At 37.2% G+C, this 27,571-nt stretch overlaps 3 protein-coding genes and 1 pseudogene across 3 annotated transcripts; 3 read left to right on the top strand and 1 right to left on the bottom strand.

Moving 5' to 3' along the window:
* The first annotated feature begins 1,753 nt into the window (after nucleotides 1-1,753).
* LOC127787141 (heat shock factor protein HSF8-like) lies at nucleotides 1,754-16,641 on the top strand. Its single transcript, XM_052315028.1, has 2 exons — nucleotides 1,754-2,306; nucleotides 15,214-16,641. The coding sequence occupies exons 1-2, from the start codon at nucleotides 2,016-2,018 to the stop codon at nucleotides 16,516-16,518; spliced, it is 1,596 nt and encodes a 531-aa protein (XP_052170988.1). The 5' UTR covers nucleotides 1,754-2,015; the 3' UTR covers nucleotides 16,519-16,641.
* Nucleotides 14,777-14,951, top strand: LOC127787774 (U2 spliceosomal RNA; annotated as a pseudogene).
* A 992-nt stretch (nucleotides 16,642-17,633) lies between the features above and the next one.
* Nucleotides 17,634-19,509, top strand: LOC127787036 (mitogen-activated protein kinase kinase 10). The gene has a single exon (XM_052314873.1). The coding sequence runs from the start codon at nucleotides 18,119-18,121 to the stop codon at nucleotides 19,118-19,120; it is 1,002 nt and encodes a 333-aa protein (XP_052170833.1). The 5' UTR covers nucleotides 17,634-18,118; the 3' UTR covers nucleotides 19,121-19,509.
* Nucleotides 19,510-20,258: 749 nt separating this feature from the next.
* LOC127786983 (syntaxin-22-like) lies at nucleotides 20,259-26,747 on the bottom strand. The gene is made up of 7 exons (XM_052314801.1): nucleotides 26,396-26,747; nucleotides 25,291-25,384; nucleotides 22,738-22,877; nucleotides 22,444-22,518; nucleotides 21,414-21,571; nucleotides 21,229-21,329; nucleotides 20,259-20,580 (listed from the first exon to the last, which is right to left on the bottom strand). Exons 1-7 carry the CDS (start codon nucleotides 26,581-26,583, stop codon nucleotides 20,515-20,517), a joined length of 822 nt encoding a protein of 273 aa, XP_052170761.1. The 5' UTR covers nucleotides 26,584-26,747; the 3' UTR covers nucleotides 20,259-20,514.
* Nucleotides 26,748-27,571: the final 824 nt, after the last annotated feature.

Genomic DNA, 27,571 nt, shown 5'->3' with positions numbered 1-27,571 from the left:
TTCACGTATTATTTTATACACATAAAAAGAATTAATCATAATACATGATAACATATCAGATAAGAGACACAGTATATAGTATCCATAAGAAACTATCCCACAAGTAAAACTCCTACACCACGACTATCATGACTAGAACTTGCATTCTTGGGTGTAATCTACTACCTGAGAACCAACTTTGTTACGTCCGTAGAGACGAACACCTTCACTTGTTATGCTGTTAAGAAGATCATAGTTAAATTCTCTAACACATAAATTAAGTAATTAGATAAGTAATATTGGTATCAATTTAGTTGATTGTGAGTTTAATTTTCGTTATACGCAAAAATCAAATGCCAAATCTATAATTTATCTCTTATGATATAATTGATGGCACCAACATTGAATGCCACAATAAAACTATCATCTCAAAAAGATCACAGTTAAATATTTTAATTTTAAGAGTAATGGAAATACAAGCCCTATTCTTTTTATTATTTTCAAGTTGTTTTTGGTTTGTAATTTTTTAAAGTAGTGAAAATATATTTATTTTTATATTTTTAAAAACGTATTTTCGAAAATAAAAAAAAATTTGTAAAGAAAACTCGAAATAACAAAAAGTTATATTGACTATTTTCATCACAAATACGTTGATAATTTTCAAAATGAGAAAAATGCTACAGACAAAAAAAACACATTTTCAATAATTTCAAAATAGATATTCATAACACAAAAATGAAAATAAATTTAAAATTCAAAATTAAAAATTAAAACACTAAGATAATAGTCTCTAACTGTTTACACTAACTTTTTTACGTTGCGAATATGGAGACATAATTAAATTTTTTTTAGAGAATTAATTATATTTCTAAAATTTCTCTCTTTTATTTAAAAAAAAATAAAAAGCAAGCCTCCACTTTCTTTTCTTCCACATTTACGTGATATATGTTAAAACCAAACCAGCAAACAAGGTCCACCAAAACAAATGGGCTTGGGCTCGGGCCATCCTCGGGCCTTGTAGAAGGTGAGAGGAGATAGGGAACAGAGGATAGATGGGACTGGAGGTGGAAGATTTCTGAGCCCAATTACAGCTTGAATCGGAAGATAGTCCTGTTTAGTTTTTTAATTAAAAAATTAGCCTAATTTTGCTTTTAAAGAACAACTAAAATCGTAACTAAACTGAAGTAGATGAGCAGATAGAGTTATGTCAATAAAATAATTTATAATTGTAAAAATATTGCTCTGAAGTTACTATTTTTGGTTGAGTCATATTATTTGTATAGAAAAGGAATTACAAAATTATTTATAGAATAATAAAATATCCATTTTACCCCTGCAATCCTATCTCCCTCTCAGATCGTCGGCCCCAACGACAAGACGAGAGGAGGCGGTAACGACGAGGCGAGGTGATGTGAGCAGAGATTATAGCAATGAGAAGAGACGAGGCGACGAAGTTATAGCAACGAGAATAGATGAGGTGGTGATAAGAGTAGGCGGGGCGGTTGAGGTGAAGAATGATAGCGGGTGGTCAGTTACAACGGAGTGGGAGGGCGAAGAAAAGCGATGAACAAATATCGCGATATCTCATTTTATAAAATATTCTGCAGGAATGTTCCTGTACGAATAGTATTCTCGTTTTTGGTTTCGATGAATAAAATATGGAGAAGAAGATAATGCCAAAAGCGCAGCTGACCCCTTTCCCAAGCAATAGAATATTCGGAGGGTGGATCCGACAACACAATTCAAGCGGGGGGGGGGGGGGGGGGGGGGGGGGGGCAATTCAGTCATCTTGCAGGTCATCACCTTCAACGCAGCAATCGGCAGAGTCCCCGTTTCTTGCGTCTCCCTCGCCTCCGCCACTGTAAACCCCTAAAACTCTCAGACCTCCCTTCTCCGGTGCGACCGTACAATCTCTCTCTCTCTCGTCTTTCTATCTCTGGAAACCTGGGGCTTTTCTTCCGTTTCATCAATGGCAGGCGCATCGTTCAAAGGCCTTCTTGATTGATGATTGGTTTTGGTTTCAATTGTCCGGCGACATGGATGCAGCCATCGGCGAGAATCCCGCCGCAGATGGCGGAGGTTCGTCTGCCTCGCAGCCTCCTCCTCCTCCTGCGCCGGCGCCAATGCCGAGCGCGAATGCTCCGCCGCCATTCCTGGTCAAGACCTACGACATGGTGGACGACCCTTCTACCGATAAGATCGTGTCCTGGAGCCCCACGAACAATAGTTTCGTAGTGTGGGACCCGCCGGAATTCGCTAGGGACCTCTTGCCTAAGTACTTCAAGCACAACAACTTCTCCAGCTTTGTCCGACAGCTGAATACTTACGTATGAAGTTTCTCCCTCTGTTCTTTTAGTTCATTTGAAGTTTTTAGTTTCTTATTAAATATAGGCTTGATAATTTTGATGATATTGTTGTTTAATTGTGGATGTGAAGTCTGGTAATCACGTGTTCGTGCCTTCGTGGCGAATTAGGGCTACCATGCGGTACGTCGTGTAGGAACTAATTAATTTACAAATTAGGTTTACAATCTCGTAGTTTTAGTGGAATCTGGGAAAATGCAATTCCCTGTGTGGAAAAGAAAACACAGAATTTGCTTAACGAAGTAACATTAGAAGTTTTTGAATGAAGGGTTTGTATTTATTATGATCTGAGAAAACAAATTCTTCGCCCACCTTATTTTCATGCTCCGTTTTTCTAAGAGTGGGTTTTATTGCCTATGTACAGGCTTTTCTAGCGGTCACTTAGTACTTTCTGATGCTTCACATAATTTAGCTTGAGGGTTTCCAATTCTTGCTATTAGTTCTGCATGCTTCTTACTAATTCTAGGAACTATTACTTGAGTTGACTAAGAAAGAATTTACTTGGTATTTCTTAGATGCCTGATTCATTGGCCAGCCTTTGCACTTCATACTGCATGGCATTTCTGGTTGGATATCTCAAATTCACATTATCTCGCTGTGTGGGAGCTTCTTCATTCTCTTATTTGTTTTTTAGTTGTTATGCTGTCTATATGGTGGTTCTCATTGTTGTTAATGTGGAACTATTTGACGTTGTTACATGCCTAAACAAATTCTAATTCTGTCATCTGTTGCACCTAGTTTATTCATATGCTTTTATCACTATGCATTTTATCATGCCACTTTTTATCTTTTTAATTTGTTGGTCTACCTTCTAATTATTGATGAATCTGGTTGGGGATATATTTCCACCGGATAAATCTTATTTTATGGGTTCCGATTGAGAGAAAAATTAGATGCCAATACTAGGAGCCTAGGAACGGTTTTTTATGTAACTTGGTGAGTTAAAATCCTGCCATGACTCCTGACTTCACCAAATTACAGTACTCTAGTTTTTCAGTTGTACTTTTGTTTTTAAGGTGTAGAGAATATCTGATCAATGTGCTTCTATATATGATAATAATATAAAAAGTCTGCCATGCTTAGATGTGACATCACTTCACGTTAGAAGATAATCTTGGTATTATCTTGATGTTGTGGTTGGAAAATTGACTACTTATAGCAATAATCCTTGTACGTGTAGGATGTTTAGATGCCAAATTTTCAGAATTGCCCATGTTTGTTTGATTTCAGCTAATTGCTTGTGAGCCTGGTGACTGAGGCTGAGAGATCTGAAAGGTGGGTGGTTTTGAAAACTAGTAGTCATTGATGGTGGGGAGAGTTATAGATGTGAACTTGATTGTCTACTTATCTTTGATCTTTTGACCACCAATGTGGAACCATCTAATAGTTTGTTATAACAGTTTGTTGTTGCTGTTATGTTTATGTTTAATTGATGTAATTTGTAGGTGTTGTTATGCTTTGATTATTGATGTTTCTAGTATAGGTAGTATTCTTATTTCCGATAAGCAAGCTGCCTATATAAGTAGCTTACAGTCCTTTTGTATAGGATAACTTTCATTTTGTGATTCTCTGAATAAAGTATTGCTCGAGGTATTATTTTTCTCTCTTGTTGTGTCCTTGATCTATTCCTAGGGTTTCTCTACATGGTATTAGAGCCATCTTCTCTTCTCTAATGGCCTCAAATCAATCCTCCTCTCCTTCTCCTTGATCCTTGTCTTTTGCTTCTCAAGCTTATTTCTCAGTAGTGGCTAAAGCTTTTAGCTTCATTCCGATAAAGCTTGATTCCAATAACTATATTTTCTAGAAGGCTCAAATTCTTACTACAATTTGAGCATTTGATCTAGTCTCATTCCTTAACAAAACAACTCATCCTACAAAAAGTCTGCCCGATCTAGACGGAGAATATGCAGTTATCAATCCATAATACTTGAGCTTGATCTGATCTGATCAGCTCTTGCTAGGATGGCTCTTCTCAACAATTGGCAAAGAAGTTTTGGTGCAGGTGATTCACTGTGAATCATCTGTCGAGGTATGGCTTACTTTGGAAAACCTTTATGCTCGCCAAACAATAGCTAAGTCATTTCAATTGAAGTAGAAATTAAGATCAATCAAGAAGGATGATCTCTCGATAAATGATTACATTCTAAAAATTAAGACAATCGACCATTCTCTAGCTGTTATAGGAGAGCCGTTAACCGATAGAGATTTACTGCTTACTATCTTGAATGGACTAGATCATGATTACGAAACTATTGTGAGCCTAATTACATATCAAATAGATGAAATTGATTTGGAGAAAGTTCAGTATTTACTTCTAATGCATGAACAACGATTGTCAGTTAAGAATTCATCGTTGAGTGTTTCCTCCTTAAACTCAGTTATGCATGCAAATGTTGCATCATCTAATTCACATAATAGTATTGGTTTTGGTGACAGCAATAGAGGAAGTTATTCAGTAAGAGGAAACAATTATATGAATAGAGGAGGGAGAGGTCGAGGAAGAGCGTCCAATAGAAGAATGTATTGTCAGTTGTGTGGAAAATCAGGCCATTTTGTTGACAAATGTTATCATCGCTTTGATAAGAATTTTCAACGACAAGTACCTAATCAAGGTTTTACTCAAGCAAATGATGGAAATCAGTATAATAACGGAGCTTATATGGCCTCCTTTAGTGATTCTAATGGAGCCTACATGAGTGAGACAAGTTCTATGTTAGGTTCTCACGATGGCAATAACCCTAGGTTTTCTACTTCTAATACTTTACTCTTCATTTTTAGATTTTTCTTGGTTTGTTGATTCCGGAGCAACAAACCACATTACATCAAACCTGAGCAATTTATCCTTACACACACCTTACAATGGTGGAGACAAAGTTGTCATAGGCAACGGTAAGCAGCTGCCTGTAACTCATGTCGATACTAGCTGTTTGTTTACTAACCTTAAACGTACTTCAGTTCTTTCAATTCCTAATGTTCTTCATGTTCCAAGTATGAAGAAAAACTTACTTAGTGTTTCTCAATTAACTCGTGATCATAATGTTGTGGTTGAGTTTTACTTGAATGTATGTTTGATTAAAAACAAAACTACCATACTGGTGCTGCTCAGGGGACATTTTAAGGATGGGCTTTATCAGTTGCTGTCAGCATCTTGGTCTGCTGTCAACAGAAATTCTGCCCTTTCCCTAGAGCCTTTATCTGTTGATTTTGAGTTTCTTTCTTCGAATACATGTAATAAGCAAAATGCATGTAATGGACATAACTCATTTAGTCCTGAGCTGTCTAATCATGTAAATGTTGCTCAAAGTACTAATGACTGCCAACAATGGACATTAGATTGGGACACCTCTCTTTGAATGTTCTAAAGCTTGTATTGAATAAAATTGGTGTGTCTTGTTCACTTTCTAATTTATCATTTTGTAACTCATGTAAGGTTGGAAAGTTAAGTCAACTTCCTTTTTTTAGCTGGGAAATTACAGCTACAAAACCATTAGAATTGGTTGATTCAGATTTTCGGGGACCTGCACCTATTGTCTCAATTGAAGGGTTTCGATACTACATAATCTTTGTGAATTTTTTCACTTGATACACTTGGCTTTATCCTTTAAAACTTAAATATGATGCCCTTTTCGCTTTCACTGTTTTTCATAAATTTGTTGAAATTCAATATCAAACCAAGCTTCGAGCCTTACAAATTGACAATTGGGGGGGGGGGGGGGGGGGAGTTTAAAGCATTCCTACCTTATCTTCAATCCAATGGTATTCAACCTAGATTTACATGTCCACACACACATCAACAAAATAGTGTGGTAGAAAGAAAGCACAGACACATAGCCAAAATGGGTCTCACCTTGTTATCTCATGCTCAAATGCCCTTAAAATTATGGGTGGAAGCCTTGCAAACATCTATTCACTTGATAAATTGGTTACTAGCTTCACCTATTAAGTACAATACCCCTTTTGAATTACCCTATCAAAAGCCACCTAACTATCAGTTGTTGCAACCTTTTGGATGTGCTTGCTTCCCTTATCTTCATCCCTACAACAAGCACAAGTTTGACTTTCATTTCACAAAGTGTATCTTTATTGGTTATACTCAAGCTGGCTATAGGTGCTTACATCCATCAAAGAGAGTGCATGTGTCTCGAAATGTAAAATTTAATGCTAATGAGTTTCCTTGTCTTAGTTTGTTTCTTATCTCTTTTTCTACTCCTAAAGCTATATCACCATCTGACACATCATCTTTGGGGTATTCTACTGACTTTCTTCAACCTGTTGTTACTTCTCCTATTTCTTCAAAATGTCCTCAAGTAGCACAGTCCCCTTTGGCTTCAAATCAGGCTAGTTCTACTAGTTCTTAGGCCACAACAACTCCTCCAGCTTCATCTGCGTTACAACAATTACCTACTCAATCACCAACCATTATTTCTCCTTTATCCAAATACAAAGCTGTTCTGGCCCCTTCAGTTCATCCTATGCTCACCAGATCTAAAACAAAACAACTTGTAACCTCTTCACCTCATGCCTTAGTGAGTAACATTGAACCTAGTTCCGTTCGTGAGGCTCTTTTAGACTCACAATGGATTAAGCCTATGGAAGAAGAATATTCCGCCTCGCAGAGAAATCATACTTGGGATTTGGTTCCCTTTTCAAAGGATACGAACTTAGTTGGTTGTAAGTGGGTGTTCCGGGCAAAATACAATATTGATGGGTCAATTCTAAAATATAAGGCCAGATTGGTGGCCAAAGGTTTTCATCACACACTTGGTGTGGACTATGCAGAGACTTTTAGTCCAATAGTTAAGGCCCCCACTATCAGAGTATTATTTTCATTAGCAGTAAATTTTGGTTAGGATATACAACAAGTGGATGTTAACAATGCATTTCTTAATGGAGATTTGACTGAAACTGTTTATATGGCTCAACCAGAAGGATTTGTAGATAGTTAGTCTCTTACTCATGTGTGTCAATTGAATAAGTCACTCTATGGACTTAAGCAGGCTCCTCGAGCTTGATATTCAAAATTGTGAGTTGCCTTACAATCTCAGGGTTTTGTAAGGTCTACATCAGATGCCTCTTTGTTTATTAAAAGCACAACTACTTATGTGCTCTTTGTTCTAGTCTATGTTAATGATAACTTGCTTACTGGTTCAGATTCAACAGCTCTTTAGTTCTTGCATTCATGATTTGGACACACAATTTGCTCTCAAGACCCTAGGTTCTGTGAATTATTTTCTAGGGTTTGAAGCCTATAGGGATGGTAGTGGCCTTTATCTTACTCAGTCAAAGTATGTGGTTGATTTGTTGAAAAAGGCAGCCATGCAAAGTTGTAAGCCATGCAACACACCTATGGTTGTTGAAGTTTCGTTGACTGATGATGGGGATCATTTTCCTAATCCATCTTTGTATAGAAATTTGATTGGTTCACTGCAATATCTCACTTATACACGCCTAGATATGGCATTTATAGTGAACAAGTTGAGCCAGTTCTTGTCTAGTCCTAAGTCTCAACACTGGTCAACATTAAAGAGGTTATTTCGGTATCTTAAAGGCACTATTGGTCTGGGTTTAGTCTTTACTCTTTCATCGAATGACTTGTCCTTAGTGACTTATACAGATGCAGATCATGCTGGTGCAAGGTCACTAGGCGATCTACTAGTGGGTTTTGTGTATATTTTAGCTAAAATCTTGTTGTGTGGGGTTCCAAGAAACAGTCTGTTGTTGCTAGATCTGTTGGAGAGGCCAAATATCGGGCAATTGCTATTGGTGTGACTGAATTAATGTGGTTGAAATTCTTATTTGTTGAGTTGGGATATCCTTGTGTGTCCCCTCCAATCGTATGGAGTGACAACTTGGTTGCTAAGATCATGGTAGATAATCTAGTGTTTCATTCTAGGACAAAACATGTTGAAATTGATGTCCATTTTGTGCGGGAGAAAGTTGAATGTGGTGAAGTGGAAATCAGATATGTTCCAACATTTGATCAAGTTGCAGACATTCTTACTAAAGGACTGCCTAGAGACTGGTTTGAGTTCTTGTGCAAGAGACTTGGTTTAAAAGTGTCACTTGTGTGTGCTGAATTAAAGACGACTACAACTGTTGCAGCTTTATCCACAAAGTTCCTAACTTCTACAAAGTTTTATTTGAAGGGGAGTGTGGAAGCATCTAAGAGTTTGTTATAACAATTTGTTGTTGCTGTTATGTTTATGTTTAATTGATGTAATTTGTAGGTGTTGTTATGCTTTGATTATTGATGTTTCTAGTATAGGCGGTATTCTTATTTCCGATAAGCAAGCTGCCTATATAAGTAGTTTACAGTCCTTTTGTATAGGATAACTTTCATTTTTGTGATTCTCTAAATAAAGTACTAGAGGTATTACTTTTCTCTCTTGTTGTGTCCTTGATCTATTCCTAGGGTTTCTCTACAACCAAAGCCTACATAAAGGTCCTTTTGTGTTGTGTTCAAGCAGAGGAATTGTTCTCTATTTGATTTTGAAATTACCCCCCCTCCCCCCGCCGGCCGCTTTGGAGTTTGTTAAAATAGGTATCTATTTGAATAATTTTATTAGATTTTACACTTTGCTGGTGTAGGTCTTTGTAAACACATTTAAGTTCAATCTTAACCCTAGGAGGAGGGGTTGACCATATGAATTATAGATCTCCAACCATCTTTATCTATGGCCACATGCTACGTACAGTCGTTATATCTTATGTCATGTTTAAGGGTATGTTACAAAATTTTCTTTGGTCACCCTCTCTTCTTTTGCTAGGGTTGCAATCGAATTGAGTCGAGCTGAGGTTCGCTGAGTTTAGGCTTGATTCATGAGCTAGTTTCTAGGCTCAAGCTTGAGTTCGAGCACTTGCTGGTGAGCCCAAGCTCCAGCTCCCTAGTAGACTCAGGCTCGCCAGAACCTATTATTTTGCTTAAACTTAATTTGTTATTTTGTTTTATTATATATACATATATTATATTTTGTTAAATGATTAAATTAATATATAATGATTTTAAACGTATTCAATTTAATTATATTATTATGATAATTTAAAGTTTGATAACTTTATGTTAAATAATATATTTATAAAATTATAAATAAATGTATTAATGTATTTATCAACGAGCTTGTTCATAAGCTATTCACGAATTTCTAATTGAGTATGTTTACAAGGCTCTAATCAAGCCTATTAGTATTCATAAGTCTCTAATCGAACATGTTCACGAGATTTAACGAGTTGAGCTTTACTGAGCTTAACCTGAGCTCATTTACAAATCGAAATTCAAAGTTAGGTTCAAGTTCAGCTTATTTATCTTAACGAATGAACTCGAATGAGCTTTCGTCAAGTTGAACACTGAGCTACTTGCGAACGACTCGGTTCATTTGCAACCTTATCTTTTGCTACAAACTAACTTCATTTCATTCGCTTGCCTCATAGGTGCATTGATCTATCAGTCTTCTTCTTACATGTCTAGGCCACCAAGATTGTAAAAGGTTTTTAATGTTTTAACTTTTAATCATAGTGGAATTGGGGATGCAGCAATGGGCCAAAATATAAATCTTTCTATTTTATGAAGTCGATATTTGTAAAATTTGTGGAAGTGAAGCTTTAGACGTTCTGTTTGATGCTTTGTGCTTGGGGTTATCCCTAGAGAAATATAGCCTAATGGGTGAGATTATTTTTTGTCAAGTATAGTGTGATTCTTATATACAGGGTTAAAGTTCTAGCTGAGATTCTTGGACTCATGATTATTTATTTCTTTTCCTTTTTCATTTTATAAAGTGATGATTACTGGTTTTTTATGTATGTTGTCACAAAAGTAACTTTTCAAACACAAAACTATACTTAGTCAATACCCACCTCCCCTTCTACTGTGCATTAACCTTCAATTTCACAAGCTGTCTTAATTTAGCCACTTTGTTAGTCCTCAAATAGTTTATCATATATCTTGTCCCTTGTGGTAGCAAACTAAATCCACATTTTTCTTGGAACCCTACAATATTTTTTTTTGTGATTTTGTGCCCTTAGATCCCTAGAAATCGTTGTGAATAGTAACAAAAGTAGCCCGAACCTTTGAAAATTAAGACCAGTCTTGACAGATGATGACTTTGAAACTAAAGATGATTGAAAAAAATTTTCAGGAATGCTATGAGTAAAATCCTAAAACCTATAATGTCAATGCAAAGGACAATGTGTTTGATTTATGACTTTTTTAGGACATGTAAGAAGACATGCCAACTACCTTCCTTTTTAGAAATATTTATTAGTAACCATTAATTTATGTCATTGCATATAAGCTGCATATGTTCGTTGGAAGTTGGATTTTATCGCTATCACTTTCTTTCTCTTCAATGATCAATTCTGATCACCCCTGCCTGCCTGAAGAATTAGGCCTTCAATGGAAAATCAAAATTCCCCAAAAGGTTGAGTTTTGTTGGTTATGAGGAAGAAATCTGGAAAGAATAAAAGAATGTTGTTGGATTTATTCAGTTATTTTATCAGGTTATAGGTATAAAAGCATTCCTCTGATTTTGCAAATTATCACACTTAGAAGAGCACCTTCTGATTCCAGCCTAGCTTGAGCTAGAGACAAACTTACAAACCCATTTGTAGTAGGTCCCATGGTTATAGGGTATGTGAGCTACCCCATGACCGTTTGTGCAGGTTAGTTGGGGCATGTGGTTCAGCAATCATGGTTGAGGATACTCCTGAGGGACTGTTGACTGCCTTGAAAAGAGAGATTTCCACTTGTAGTGTCCCTGAAAAGATGTGAGGAGCATTCCTTTTCTATATGTTGCCCAAGCACATTATTCAGTGCATTGGTCTCCTTGCCAAGCATGTCAATAAATAGGAGGCTACTGCCATGCAAGATTATCTTTGTTCATAGCATTACTTCCTTGAGGGCCTATTTACCAACTTCCATTCACACTTCTCCGAGAAGAAAACAGAAAATAAGATACAAAAACCCTTGGTTATTTGACTTGGGCAGATGACTTTTTGAAGTGGTGGTATTGTTCTTATTGAATGTCAACTTCAGATGATGTTTAGGTGAAGTCTTCAAATTGTTGGTATCTAGTTTGGTTGGACACAAACAACCAATGGTTATTTTATTTATTTTTTTGATCGAGTACCATTTCCTCTATTTTTTATTTCTTTCTACTAATATTTTTTAGATGTTTATATATTCCTGTCTAATTACCTGCTAATTTTTATTTGTGCTTTGGTTTGTTAACTTTTATGTTTTTTGTGTTCAATTTTTATTTTCTGTTAAAAATAAAAAATGAACATATCATTTGATAACACTTTGTTTTCAAGATTCTAAAAACAAAACAAAGCATCATGTTTGATAATTTACTTATTTTATATGATTAATAAATATATGCAATAACTAAAATTATTTTTAAAAATTGGGTTGGAAGTGTATTATTAGTCATAATTTCAAAAGAAATAATTAATTGAGAGAGAGAGAGAGAGAGAGCTCTGGTGTCTATGCTACCTTCTTTATTTAGAAATAATATTTTTGCTCTTGTTGGTATTCAAACCGGTGACCACTGACTAGAGACATTGTTAGAAATTTAAGCTGTTCAAAATAAATTAAACAACTCTTGAATGGTCAAATATTGAAAGGTTGTATTCTTTCAAAATTCTAACTACCCTAGTATCAAATATTGAAAGGTTGTATCTTTTCAAAATTTGAAAGGTCTTTTCCTTTCAAAATTTCTAACTACCTTGTCTATATATATCCAGACAATTCTGGAAACTAGAGACATGTAGAATACATTTGAAACAAAAAAATTTTGCCTCTGTTGAAGAAGATCAAAACTCTTTCTATTATTCCAAAACTTGATTTCTTCACTTTTTGTTGAGTGTAGAAATCAAAATGGTTTGTCATATCCACTAAAACAATTTGATAAATCCTCACAACAAACTCAAAGTGGAGGGAGGATAAATTTCGCTTTTAGGAAAGCGATTTTTATCGTATTTCAAACCTTCTACAACTTGAAGATTTTTTTACAAAATTTTCTTATTTGTTATTATTGTTGTTTCATTTTAAGTTTTGTATTTATTCTCCATAATTGTCATTGTTGTAATATCCCAATTAACATTCTAAAAGCGAAATTAGCCTTGCACAACCATGGAGAATAGCACAATCAAGATGTTGAACCAAGATTTTGTTCGTCTTGATCGGTTTGACGGTACCAACTTTATGTGATGGAAGGATAAGATGAAATTCATGCTTACTGCCCTAAGGATTTTCTATGTTCTTGATCCGAATCTTTCCCCAAAGGATGATGACTTTGAAACACTTAAAAGCACAAAGGAAGAAGAGGGAGGAAGATGAAGTTAGTGTAGAGGACATATTATTAATTCACTTTTTGACTGACTCTATGATCTCTACATTGTGGAATTGTCTGCTCTTGCAATTTGGAATGCTCTGGAATTCAAGTACAAAGCTGAGGAGGCGGATACCAAAAAGTTTTTAATCTCTAAATATTTTGAGTTCAAATTCCATGATGATATGTTTATCTTAGTACAAGTGCTTGAATTACAAGTATTAGTTAATCAATTGAAGGCTGCAGAGATTGAAATACCTGAAGCTTTTCAAGTTGGGGGAATACAGCAAATTTGTCATCTTCTTGGAAAGGCTATAGGAAGAAGCTTCTCCATGATTCCAAGGATTTTTCTTTGGAAGAATTACAAAAACACATTCGAATTGAGGAGGAAATAAGGGTGAGAGATAAGAATGAAAATTCTTATGGTGGAAATAATAATGCAAACGAAGAGGTTTCTATATTCCACATTCAAAATGAAGGATCTTGGAGACATTGATACCATTTTGGGTATCAAGATAAAAAGAAATAGTGGGGGATATGTATTGAGTCAATCTCATTACATTGAGAAAGTGTTGAATAAATTCAGTCACTTAAAATTAAAGTAGCTAAGTGGTTAAGGGATCTTCTTTTAGAAATTCGTTGACTTCGAAAAATGTGAGTTCAATCTTTATTCATTGTGATAGTCAAGCTACTTTAGCTCGGGCATATAGTGATATATATAATGAGAAGTCAAGACACATAAGTCTTAGACGTGATTATGTGAGGAAATTAATCAAAGATGGAATAATTTTTCTCACATTTGTAAAGTCGAATAGGAACTTGGCCAATCCATTCACAATCCATTCACTAAGCCTCTCAGAAGAGATTTAGTGAAATCAACTTCGAGAATGATTGGGCTGAAACTCCTAAATTAAATCCACCAATGATTGCAACCCTACCCAACATTATGAAATGAGTAATTTTTGGGTTCAAAGGGTAACAAGAAGTCATTGATAAGTGGATGATTAAGTACTTAAAAATAAAATTGGCCCAAAACACAAGGTAAGTACTTGTTGTCACAGTTTTTATACTCTTAATTAAGTTCAGTTTTGGGAACACGTGTCTATAATGTGACAAGACACTGAAAGAATTTCACCTATATGAGCTTCAAAGTGGTGCGCCGCTTCAATTGAGAATTTTGGAGTTATTCTCATAAAAGTTCATGAAAATGGATAGCATATGGCATTAATGGTGCTAAGCAAGTGTTTGAGTGGAATAAAAGATGCAATGTTTATATGTATAGTGACACCAATGAATTCATAAGGAATAACTCGTTCAAAGTTTTCTTGCTACCTGGGATTTCGATTTCATTTTGTACCACTATACTAAGGTAATGTTCAAATCAAAAGATACATTATTTTATGCATAAACATGTTTTGATCTTCTTCAATTAGGGTCTTAATTTATATTTAAACAGGCTGGGGATTGTTAGAAATTTAAGTTGTTTAAAATAAATTAAACAACTCTTGAATGGTCAAATATTGAAAGGTTGTATCCTTTCAAAATTCTAACTACCCTAGTCTCGAATATTGAAAGGTTGTATCCTTTTAAAATTTTAACAACATTTTGAAAGGTTGTTTCTTTTCAAAAAAATGGGTTGTTTCCTTTTGTAATTCTAACTATATCCAGACAATGTCAAAATTTTAACATCGTAACTAAAATTTTGAAAGGTTGTTTCCTTTCAAAATTTCTAACTACCTTGTCTATATATATCCAGACAATTCTAGAAACTAGAGACATGTAAAATACATTTGAAACACAAGTTTTTGCCTCTGTTGAAGAAGATCAAAACTCTTTTTATATTATTCCAAAACTTGATTTCTTCACTTTTTGTTGAGTGCAGAAATAAAAAAGGCTTGTCTAATCCACTAAAGCAATTTGATAAATCCTCGTAGCAAATTCAAAGTGGAGGGAGGACAAATTTTGCTTTTAGGAAAGCTATTTTTATTGTATTTCAAGACTTCTACAACTTGAGAATTTTCTTATTTGTTATTGTTGTTTCATTTTAAGTTTTGTATTTATTCTTCATAATTGTCATTATTATAATATCCCCAATTAACAAACATAACTATACCTTTCTTGGCCTTTTGGCTAAGATCAAGTGTAGTATCTGTTCTTATCAGTGTAATATCTGACTGGAGACCTAACTAGTGTTTTCAACACAAATGAAAACACTGGTTTGATGTTTTCGTTTTTTGCCTAAAGGAAATTGAAAATATGGCTCTGTATTTTGGAAGCAAGAAATAACCGTCAGTTTTTTCCTTCTGTTTTTTTTTTCTTCCAAAATTTGAAAATGATTACTAAAAGCTGAAATCAACAAGGAATTAAAATGGGCCCTGGATTAACAATTATCATCTCCCCCTTTCTGAAGGTTGATTGACTTCCGGAAACCATTTCTATGATGTATGTTTGTTATTTTTTTTTTTTAAATTTTTCTATCCTGTTATCTTTTTTGCCCCCCACCATTCTCCTTTGATCTTTTTCTTTTGGGAACATTGGATAAGCAGGGTTTCAGAAAGGTTGATCCTGACCGCTGGGAGTTTGCAAATGAGGGATTTCTTAGAGGTCAAAAGCACCTTCTTAGAAGTATTACTCGGCGCAAACCTGCCCATGGACATAATCAACAACCGCAGCAGCCGCATGGACAGAGTTCGTCGGTTGGTGCATGTGTTGAAGTGGGTAAGTTTGGGCTTGAGGAAGAGGTTGAGAGGCTGAAAAGGGACAAGAATGTGCTCATGCAGGAGCTTGTGAGGCTGAGGCAGCAGCAACAGGCCACTGATAATCAGATGCAGACCATGGTCCAGCGGCTTCAGGGAATGGAACAGCGGCAACAACAGATGATGTCATTCCTTGCAAAAGCCGTGCATAATCCTAGCTTTTTGGCACAGTTTGTGCAGCAGCAAAATGAGAGCAACAGGCGATTAACTGAAGCCAACAAGAAAAGGAGGCTTAAGCAAGATGATGTTTCGGGTGATCATTCTGTTGGTCCTACTGAAGGACAGATTGTTAAGTATCAGCCTCTAATGAATGAGGCAGCAAAAACGATGTACAGACAGAGCATTAAACTGGAGGATGGTCCAAGTCGGCTGGAAAATTACGATTCCAATTCTGAAACTTCAATGATCAGTGATGTTTCATTATCTGACACGCTAGACCATGGGAGTTCTACAAGCCGTACCTCTGGTTTGACTCTTCAGGAGGTCCCACCAACTGCTGGGCAGTCTTACATGCCAGCAACTTCCGGAGTTCCAGGTCAAGGTCCATCTGCGATGTCTGAGGTTCACTGCTCCTCGCCTGGTGAGAACTCTGAAATGGTTGCAACTACTGCATTTTCGACTATGAGCTCAATGAGTGGAGTCCAAGAGTTTCCATCTGCCACTCTTCCAGATGTACATATAACCATGCCCGCTCTATCTCCACTACAAGAAATGGTACCAGAAAGCAATATTGAAATGAGTGGGATGGAGAGTGGTGCATTTATAGATTCATCTCCGGTGGGAGTGAATGGCAAAATGCCCTTGGAAATGGATAATTTTTCTGTAAATCCTGAATTTGAATGGGACAGCTACTTGCTCGAAGATGAGATAGAAAAGCTTCCTGGCATTGGCGACCCTTTCTGGGAACAGTTTCTTGCTACAAGCCCACAACCCGTGGAGACAGAGATGGCGGATTCACCTATACTGGAAGCTTCCAAAGCGGAAAGTGAAGTGAAGCAGCCGGAGAGCGAATGGAACAACAAAGCTCAACACGTGGAACAGCTTACAGAACAGATGGGCTTTCTCAGTTCAGACGCCAAAAGAGCACCTTGCTAAGTTGCTATGGCTAATGTACTTGTTTGTGCAGCATCATCCATCACCCCAACATAAATCCCAAAAATTTAAAGCAGATGTCTGTATTTGTGATCATCATCATGGTCCTCTTGTGTTGTGCCCTTTTATCCTTTGGCTTTTTTTTTTTTTTTTTTGCGCTGATGGAGGGACCTTGTTTTTAAGGTTTTAGTTCTCTCTTTTCTCTCTCTGGGTGCAAAGCCAAAATGAAATTTACTGGCAAAGTGGTTTAACTTTTAGGGCAGTATCTGTCAGATTTTGATAAAATATGATCCAGTGGGTTTTTGCGGGCTTTGTTCCAATACACCTTGTAACAAATAGAAGTCTAAACTTAGCTAATTTTCTAATTTTACTTTCTTAGTCTTGGTTTATGAATATATTTGTATATAGAAATTCCGGGGCATTCAGAACTTGGATGTCTTTTGAGAGGCAATGCTATAGGAGAAAATATTCAATATAATGTTGTCACATTGTTATCTATTTAAATATATAATTATTTGATTGGATGGTAAGAATATATGAGGGATAATATGATATAATATATTGATTACTCTCGCGATCTGTTGGTAATTTATTTAGTCGTCTCATCCCTATCTCACCAGAAATATACCTAATAGATAATCATACAAATATAAAATTTGAAGTTACATTAATGCTGAATAGTGATGTTTTATTTTGTTAAATCAATTCTAACTATAAATTACTCAGCAAGAAGGGTATGAGCCTAATTAATAATAACCAACAATTAGTATTCCATCTCCATTGCTTTGTTGTTTATTTTCTATCTTTTATAAAAAAATAAAAAGAAATAATTAATACATGTAAATCGATTGTAGATTAGAGGCTTTGTATTCGTTTTCTTGTTTGTGCTCATAAAAAATTCTTTTTCTTCTATGCAGATTAGATTAGAGGCTTTGCATCAAAGTCTGTTCTCAACCAAAAGGTACAAACAATTGATTCTCTGAAGATATCAATCAATCAATCTTTTGTCGACTTAAAAAACTAATAATATATTCAGCAACAGTCAGTGAGTGACACATCAACAGAAGAAGACGATAACTTCCGATGGATGTTGAGACAAATAATTAATACCCACATGTTTCGCATCAGGGGATATATATCCGTGAAGTTTGGGCTTTGCAGTTGCGAGAAAGATCTGATAGAAACCTAACGAAATTCCATGTGGCTGCTCTCCAATTCGGGCTGAAACCGAACTCATCTCCCATCCAGGAACATCCGCTCATCAAACCTCACCTTCCCTTAAATTTTGGGATTGTCACTTCACTTCGCATCTTCATCTCTATCACCATCTTAGCCATTCATGTGGACATCCCATGCAACTAATTGATCATATATTGTATAAAAAATTGTATATATAAAATGATGTGGCGCGTTAACGATCATACATTGAAACCAAAACACGCCATAAAATGAGTTAGAATTACAATCAATCGAACTGTTACGGTATGAACTATATTTTCTGGGAAATAATCCATAAGAATATCAATTTTCACGAGTATATATACAGAGGTGAGGCCATTCGGTTGGGTTAATGTTGGAGTTGGGTGTTGAAAGGAGAGTGTAAATGACACTGGTAAGAGAGAGGAGGCACCAGCAAGCTCTAAGGCTATCCCTGCCGCCCCCTGTCCCAGCAGCCGACTTCCGTCGCCGGAGTCCACTCCCATCGCCGCTCTCGTCGACGTCTTCGAACTCCCCGGGCATCACCAACCTGTTTGAGCTCGAGAAACTGGCGGTCCTCGGCCACGGGAACGGGGGCACGGTCTACAAAGTTCGGCACACGTCCACGTCGTCGATCTACGCGTTGAAAGTCCTCCGCTTGGACGAGGATGCGGTGGCGGTCCGGCAGCAGGCGGCCCGGGAAGCGGAGATTTTGAAGCGAGTGGATTCCGAGTTCATAGTGAAGTGTCATGCGGTTTTTGATAATGGGTTGGCTGATGCGGATTGCGCCGGGAGTGAGCTTTGCTTTGTGATAGAGTACATGGAGGGAGGATCGCTCGATGATTTGCTGCGTAGGCGGCGGAAGCTGCCGGAGGAGGCGATTTCCGGCTTGGCGACGCGGGTGCTGAAAGGGCTAAACTATCTGCATGAGATGCAGATAGTGCATGGAGATATCAAACCCTCAAATCTACTGATAAACGGCGAAGGAGAGGTGAAGATTGCAGATTTTGGGGTGAGCAGATTTGTGGAAGGGAAATTTGAATCCAGTGAATCTTTTATGGGTACATCTGCATATATGAGTCCTGAAAGATTTGACCCAGAGATGTGGAATGAAGACTTCTCCGATGGCTTCGCCGGAGACGTTTGGTCGCTCGGAGTTGTGTCGGCGGAATGCCATGTGGGCCATTTTCCGTTGATAGCGCCGGGGCAGAAACCGGACTGGGCAACGCTAATGTGTGCAATTTGTTTTGGGGAAAGGATGGAGATACCAGAGACGATGTCACCGGAGTTTCAGAGCTTTGTGGGGAGGTGTTTGGAGAAGGATTGGCGGCGGAGAGGGACGGTGGAGGAGCTTCTCAGCCACCCGTTTGTGACATCATGTCATTCTCCGCAAGAGTTGGAAGGTTGATTACTAAGCGCCCCCCCCCCGCTTTAGTCATTTCCTTCTATTTTTGATAGGTTTTAATGAGTTTGAATTAACTTCTCGTACAAGTTTATTTCGCTAGTTAAAAAGAGGAAAGATGCGATAATTACACTTCGTAAACACAAACAAACAATTATGATAATTTTTTTTTATCTATTAATGAATAGAAGTAATAAAGTGATGGTTTGTTCCAAGGCATTGTTTGTTCAGACTTCGTTGTACAAGCAAACCTTCCTTGGAAGGCTGGGAATGGGATGGCCCAAAAATGGCGAGCAAGCAATGGACGAGGCAGATATCTTCCAAATGTCTGGTTTTATGCCTCATCAAGAGTCAAGCATTGGCCATATCAATAAAACAAATAAGCCAACAGAGACAAATGTGCTAGCTTAATTCTGTGCTAACAGCAACGATTTGAGTTTTTCTCTGGGTAGCGACTTAAAGAGAGAAAATCGTTGGCTTGCACACCACAGGTCTTGGAAAAGACAACGATTCGCACTCTGCTGCGATTATTGCCACTCTCTCTTTTGGATCCCAGATTGATTACCCATCTGTCTATCATTAATTGGATGGAACTGAATCAGGAGATGTAGTAAAAAATATACCCGAATCGTTTCTAAAGGGCGAAGTTATGATGCTTCCTGATATCTCCATGCTTATCAAGAAGATAACCTGAAACTAGTATTTATCTGACGGGACAAAAACGGGCTCCAAATATAAAGGCTAACTAATAAGGCAAGCTACAGAATAAGGGCAATGGAGGGTAGGATTACCACTTGTGATCTATGCATGCAGGGTAACCATTTTCCACAAATGTAATGAAACGCTCGACAGAACTCTATAATTTCGGTAAACGTAACATTCGAAGGAGTGGTTTCCCTTGGGCCAGGATAATCAGAGTTGGAAAGAAAGACCATCCAGATTCAAATCATTAAAATGACTTCTTTTGGAAAGCAAATACATGTAAAATCACGGCCAAAAGAATTACAAATTTGTATTGACAAAGAAAAAGTCTGCCACGCCCAAACCCCAGACACTAATTTACAGCACAAAACACAAACCCCCCCCCCCCCCCCCCCCCCATCCTTATTGTATCTCTCCCCCCCCCCCCCCCCCCAAAAAAAAAAAAAAAAAAAAAAAAAAGAGATTAACAAGTAGTCAAGAGATATAGACACTTCGGTCAGCATTAATGCCCTGGTAGAACGACATGAACAGAAATGGGTACCAACTAATTGAACTCTGATGAAGTTGGAACTGAAAGATATGCTTCAGTCGGCCATGACGCCTTCATAAAGCAACATGAACCAAAGCGGAAACCAGCTAAGAGTTCTCATCTTTTCGCTGGGAATATTTTTTGGTATCTGATCCAGATACATGTCTGATCAAGCTGCGAGTACTACGACCACAATGAGAAAGACGATGCCAAATATCACCAAAAGCAAGCAGGTCTGTGTTAAAAGACATAAAAGGTTAATGAAATAATGCAATAGTAAGAAATATTTAAGACAGCTAGAGAGAGGATATATGTGGAACTCTTCTAAGAAGCAAAGCTGACCATATCACTTCACACTTCGTACCTAAAGCCAGTCACTGAAAAATGTTTTAATGGCTGTAGTGCCCCAAAACTAGTCAAAATGTAACCACGATAACCTGTTTGCCCAAAAGCAAAATCTTGACAGATTGAGATGGTTTCAGTGTACAGGTCTATGGCCATATGTTTGGATCAATGCTCACAATTCATGGTGTCTCAAACTCATTGTGAGTTCAAAAGTTTAAAAAGTTCCTCCTAAACGAACTCTTACAGGGTATATTTTAAGTCCACCCAGAAACTGATGATGATCTAAAGGTCATTCTCATTAACAGAAGTGAAAGGTCATTCTCATTAACAGAAGTGACTCAACATGTTAATTCCATAATGATGGAACCAACTATACCCTTTAGTATTCAAAAATTGAAAATTTTAAATATTTATTTTCAAACTCAGTCATAAAACTATTCAAGTGGACTCGTAAAAATCTAAACCTGCAGGCAACAACATGTCCCATAGCCAATTGGTCTTCAGCCAACAAAAAGACTACAATGAAGAGTTTGATTACCAATGAAGAGTTTGATCTTTGAGTCTTTGCTGCTTTGACAAGTTGGGATTTTCCCTGTGCAGTTGCAGCATGGGCACCCTCAATGTTGGAGCCAATATCATCTGGAAGGCAATTTTCATGGCATTAACAATGTGAACCAGAAGTGCTATTGTGTAAACATAGATAGGTGAAACTGTCCAACTCACCAATCATAGCTCCTTGTTCATGGACCAGGACAGCGAGGTCTTTAAAGATCTCATTCACCTCTCCAATTTGCTGCTGGATTTCTTGTATTCCCTGCTCTCTTTCTTCAATAATAGCCTCATTGAAGATGATCTCATTGTCCAACAGCAGAACCTCTTGCCTGTATCACAAATTATATAGAAGCAAAGGGGACTCAGGACTAGATTTCATGATAACAGCAAACCTAGTTTCTTGAGAGGTTGAAACAAATCAGGTCCAGTGCAGGATCAGTTTAAAGGAAATTTGTGGACACAGGACAAATTTACTAGCACCCAGTTATGTTCCCAACATGAATCTATTAAAAATGCCTTACATTTTCTACTTGTTCTGTCACCTAGTAATTCCTTCCTTACATTTAAAAATTATATCAAAATAAACTTGTTTTCATATTACTTTCTAGCCTCCTCCATGTTCCTTTCGCATGTGTGCAACTGCCAAGACCCCAAGGTATCCTATGTACATCCAAGTGATAGGATTTGGTTTCTATGTCTGAAGCATAATCAAACAGGAAACAGCCTCTTTGCTAAGTAAGGGTAAGGTTGTACACAATTGAGCTTCCCTAGAGCCTGAAATGCAACACTTTCACTGGCTGTAGCAAATTCAAAATGAATAAAATAAATAATAAGGTACATTCAACATTGATTCAACTTGAGGCTTTTCAAACATGTGCAAGTGCTTGGCACACAATGGGCAATGAGGTGCATTTGATTGCTTCAGCCCACCACTGAAACTAAATCATGTGAGAAAATGCACCCCCTCTCCCCACCCATGTGGTGGGGGTACCAGTCAGACACATACAAATACAAATTAAGAACATAAAAATTGGGTAAGGGCAAACAAACAAGGATTTAGCAATATGCTACTTCACAGATTGAAGTGCAAACATGTATATATATATCTGTACATAATTTAATTAGCACACAATATATATTCACAACACCAGATAAATAATTCAAAACTATAACTAGATAGAAGAAAAGCAAGGTGAATCACCTTCTAGATTCAACAAGAAGTGCACGTTGTTCTGAACTCGTATCTGACCCCACATTGATCTCACTTGCAGTATAGCTGTTGTAGAACATAATCAAACCCAAAATTTAGGCAACATGAACAAGTTGAAACTTTCATTTTTGGACCACAGGTAATATAGCTGTCTATCAATATGAAAGATCAAGCAATCATGTCTTAATGGCCATGTAAATCAACAACAAGAACAATTTTGTGGATGGACGCCACAAAGGATGTTTCAAACCTAACCATGGAATACAATCCTGCTACAACAACTACCTTGAAGGAAGAACTGCTTGGGGAACAAAAGGAGTATATGCTGTCTCTCTTTCTGCTGCAAGCCGCTGAGCCTTCTGAAACTCTTTTAAAACAGCTTGGAAATCTTTTGCAAGTTTAGCATCTGTAATCTTCTTGCTAGCCTGCAGTTAAATATATTCAGAGAGAGAGAGAGAGAGAGAGAGAGAGAGAGTTAAATTAGGGACCTTTGTTCAACTACTTAGGTTGTGTTTTCTTAGTATTTCAGTTTTCAATTTTAAATTTTGAATTCATTTTCAATTTTGTGTTCTGAGTGTCTATTTTCAGATTTTTGAAAAGGCGTTCTTTTTGTCATTCTGAAAAACTGTTTCTTAAAACAGAAAACTAGAAAACGCGTTTACTTTTGAATTTTGAAAAAAAATATTTTACGATATTTTATTCAATGAATTTGATTATTAAATAATAAAATTAACTCTTTTTAATATGACATTTTATATTAAATATTATTATACATAATATATGTAATACATTTAATAATATACTATATGTTATCCTATATTTTTAATTATAATATAGATATACTATATTTTTAAAATTTTAAATAAATATATAATTTTATTTTCAAAATGTAAGAATAAATTTTTCTTTTTTTTCCTTTCTTTTTCTTCTTCTAATCTCTATGGCGCCTACATCTTCTCTGTCGCCAGCGACCACCACCAGTCGGAGATTCACACGATCAGAGCCTACCATTAGAAACACCAAGTCAAGGGAGTTAACATGCACAAAAATTGGTCATATTTAACAGCTGAATTTTCATAGATCTAATTTTTAATTTTCGGCCAAAACTAAAAAACCCACTGTCAGTCGCCACCGATGGTTTCCGGTGACCAAAGGCCTTTTTCACGTCGCCAGTAAGGGGATTAGGGTCATTGCCATGGCCGATGACGTGCCGTCGACAACTGAAGGCTCCATGGCTGTGAATGTTGCCTTCCGCCGTTACCGGTCATCGGTTTTCTCCTCTGACGCGTCATCTCTGACCGCGACCTCTCAAGCACCTCCGCCATGTTTGATCAACCATGACCTTATACATTGCCATGGCTGTTGGTCTTTATTGCTCTACCATGGCCATCGTTTCTTACCCTTTCCATGGCAGTGGATGTTGCTTGGCCATCGGCACCATCAAGCCATCGTCGTTGACTTCAGCCGCCAACGATGGAGGATGAAAGAGAAAGGGGAGTCGTTGTCGGCAGTGGCGGGCGCAGTCAACGACAGCTTGAGAAGGAAGGGGAGAGAGGAGAAAGAAGAGAAGAGAGGAGAGAGAGAGAGAGATGAGAGATCTGTTGAGATTGAGGGGGGGGGGGAGGGGGTTGTTTTTCGCGTTTTGGTGTTTTCACCGTGTTTTGGCTGAAATTGGGTTTCCTTTACAAAAATTTTCCTTGTTTTCGAAAATAACAAAGTAAACGCATTTTCAGTGTTTTGAAAAACTGAAAACTCAAAACGGACTGAAAACAGTAAAGAAAATACAACCTTAGTGTTCTTAATCAAACATACATCAATTACAATCACAAGCCTTTACACCACTAGATGGGGTTGGCAACATGAATGCCAGCTCTCCACTATCCTTATCCATGGCCATACACTCTTAATGTTGGGGTCCAGCCCATTTTCCAGTTAAAGTTAGTCAACCATGGTTTGATTGTTGACAAGAGTTTGTTAATCTGGGTTACAAAGATATTTTTCCTTCCTTTTTCTTCAGGGTAAAATTGGAAGAAGGAAAATATAAAAAGAGAGACAGCAGAAGAAAATTTAAGAGGATTTGCAGAAGGTGGGTTTTGAAGAAGCAGAGAGAGAGAGAGAGTAGCAGCTGCCAGCGCTGGTTTCGTCCAGTGCTGCCGGCACTGCCCATTTGCTGCTGCTGCCTGTGCCACCATCGTCTGCTTCATCTCCAGCCAGCGCTGCTGCTGGTGCAGCTGCCTTCTTGCTGCTGTTTCTGCTCTGTTGCTGTTACTGCAATTTGCTCCCACACACACCTGCTTGAGATAGCTATTGGGTTTTTGTTGTGAACATTTTTAGACTGGTTGGAGAGGTATTTTTCTGGTTTCCTTCAACTGTTTGTAATTTTGGGTTTGGGGAAAAACCCAAAAGGATATTGTGTTCGCTTCTCATTCATAGTGGAATCATTTCAAGATTGTCCCGTGGCTTTTTTCCCTCTATACTGGAAGGTTTTTCCACATAAATTTTCTCTGTCGTGCTTGGCTTGGTTGGATTGACTGATTTGGTTAGAGTTTATACATATTGTTGCTTGGAATGATTTAATTTACACTTAGGTTATCAGTGTTCGGTCACAACACTTAATTCAAACATACCAAGCAATCATAAGAATTGGGTGTCTGGGACTTGTTTAAATAACAATAAAAATTGCTTTCTCAACCCAATAACATTATATTTAAAGGTACTAAAAAAAAACAAATGAAAAGTAAAGAAACATTCATGCACAAGATAAGAGAATTAAAAAAACCAAAGTTTGACAAGAGAGGAGACAAGCAGAGGAGGTGCAGGCCAGTTAAGCAAACATACGCTAACTTCAATACGATGGTCGCTTTCACTAGCTTGCTTAAGTTTAACAGAAGTATCTTTCACCAATTGCCCGATATGTAACCTTGTCTTGTGCCTGCAAGTTCAGAAGCAAGCTATGAGGACCCCTCAAATGATAAAGTCCAAAAGTGAGAAGCTTCACTAAAAGGACAGATAGGATGTGACAATGGGAAGAAAACAAGAAGTGGCACCCACACAAAAGAACAGAAACATGAAGCATCTAGGCATAATTGTTTCTAACTATTCCGACTATCAGGAATAGAAACAAACCTTGCAATTTTTTTTTCCCAATTATGCAAATATACCAATAGATCCCTCATTGGGCAATACACGGGAATAGAAAATTTTAGGGATCAATTTAGTGTTCCATTTCACAAACTGAAGAGGAACATAAAATTGATCAGTATGACAGACCTTCACTCAACTTAATATATGATTGTAATTCAATACAAGATTAATATGATCACAAACGAAAAGGAAAATGCAAATTCTGGAATCAACACAATGTAACAAGATTCCTAACTATGGTTGCTTGTTTCTGATATGCTAATTCATGCACAAAAGAATCAAGATGAGGCTCTTTTATAACTACAGTCACCTAAAATCCAACAAGGAAGAATTGCATACCAGCACACACAGACCCAATCGCCCAACTGGAAAGCAAAAAGAGAATCACGCCTTCAGTACTAGGGTTGTAGGCAAGCTGAGTTGAACCAGACTACTCGGTTCCGAGCTTAGCTTGACAACTTAACGAGATTTCGTTTATTTGGTTGTGTTGAAGAAATAACATAACGAATTTTTCTATTTTGTTTATAATTCAAATCGATCCTAAACAAGTTCACGCCGAGAACTCTAGTCGAGCCAATTGCTAATAATTTTATATGATAACTCCGGTTATTGGGTGGTGATCCAGCCAAGTTCAATTAAACAAACAAGATTCAAACCATAGTAAAATTTCTCATTTACAAACTAGAATGGACTTTTGAAGAAGTAAATACAACTCCAGCTTGAACAGCCATCCCTTGGCCATAATTCGACTATTTCGAACAAATCCGAAATCGAAAAAAACAACGAGGCGACAACTCACAACTTTTCGCGGAGCTCGGGGGTGTCCTTGGGGGTCCCGAGGGTATTAACAAGCCTCTGGAAAGTAGAGACGGCGGTGTTGATCTGGAATATCCCCGACGCGACGGCCTGCGTGGGGTCTTGCTTGCTGTTGACGAGGTCTCGCCGTGTATTCAACTGACGGCCTGATTCAATATCCTGGAAACTCATCTCTGCCAACTTCCGACGTTTGATTCTCTCGGCGGAATTCAGAAACCCCTTGGAGCTGGATCCGGAAACCCAGCGACAATAGGGAATTTCGGGGGTTAGGTTAGCTAAGGGGAAATGGAAACGGAAGGAAGAGGAAGGAAGACGAATGGAATCGGGGGGGCATTTATTTCGTTTGGAGGGGAATTAATTCCATGCTCCGACGCGCCCTGCCTGCACGTCGCCGAAGTAGCTAGAGATGCGACACGTGTACAGCGGTCGGTTCTCGTGGGTTGGGATGATTCGACTTGTACTTTTCCTTTGGGCGGCCATGCCTTTTGCTATTAATTAATTAATAATATCGATAACTCTCTAAAGATGGATTGATCGTCAATTTTGGGGGGTTTGCTTATAAGCAAAGTTGAATGCCTTCCTATCCCAGCTACTTTTAGATAATTATTATATTTATTATATTTTATTTTTAATTTTTTATTTTTTATTAATTAATAATAATTATATTGCATTTAGAAATATTTTACAAAATGAAAAGTTAAAAATAATATCCAATAAATATATTTTTTTCTTAAAATAATATTCGTTATTGCATTTTAATGAGTACCCTTAGTACACATGTTAATATTGCTCTATCTTATTTTTATTTCATGACTTTTTGGGTTACACGCTTAAAGAATAACATTAACTGTTATCCTTTGGCATTATCCATACTTAAGAGGTTGATTAAAGGTCAATTTGGCTTGATTGCATCTTTGTTGCTAAGGGAAGCAGAAGGTGATTTTGAAAAAAAAAAAACTCTGCTGTATTAATGAATTAATCATAAATAGAGGGAACAATAAAGTATTTATACACGTATATAAAGATAATTAGACTAACTTTAAGTAAATTAATTTAATAAAATAAAATTATAAATAACTTATGTCTTGATTGTTAATACCTCAGCTCTAACTAACAGTGCTAATGTTATAATAATTAGTGGTTAATCTTGTTTCGCGTC

Source organism: Diospyros lotus, chromosome 12 (genome assembly GCF_014633365.1).
Source record: "Diospyros lotus cultivar Yz01 chromosome 12, ASM1463336v1, whole genome shotgun sequence".
Classification (NCBI taxonomy): Eukaryota; Viridiplantae; Streptophyta; class Magnoliopsida; order Ericales; family Ebenaceae; genus Diospyros; species Diospyros lotus.
The sequence above is the reverse complement of the archived record's forward strand: the minus strand, read 5'-3'. Positions and strand labels throughout refer to the sequence as shown.

What these genes read in the sequence shown, in the direction of transcription:
- LOC127787141 (XM_052315028.1), top strand. Translation starts at nt 2,016, where the DNA reads ATGGATGCAGCCATCGGCGAGAATCCCGCCGCAGATGGCGGAGGTTCG. An exon ending in TCCGACAGCTGAATACTTAC is followed by an intron (nt 2,307 to 15,213) that starts GTATGAAGTTTC and finishes TTGGATAAGCAG; the next exon opens with GGTTTCAGAAAGGTTGATCC.
- LOC127787036 (XM_052314873.1), top strand. Translation starts at nt 18,119, where the DNA reads ATGACACTGGTAAGAGAGAGGAGGCACCAGCAAGCTCTAAGGCTATCC.
- LOC127786983 (XM_052314801.1), bottom strand. Translation starts at nt 26,583, where the DNA reads ATGAGTTTCCAGGATATTGAATCAGGCCGTCAGTTGAATACACGGCGA. An exon ending in CAAGCAGTTCTTCCTTCAAG is followed by an intron (nt 22,519 to 22,737) that starts GTAGTTGTTGTA and finishes GTTCTACAACAG; the next exon opens with CTATACTGCAAGTGAGATCA. An exon ending in CTTCTTGTTGAATCTAGAAG is followed by an intron (nt 21,572 to 22,443) that starts GTGATTCACCTT and finishes TTTGTGATACAG; the next exon opens with GCAAGAGGTTCTGCTGTTGG.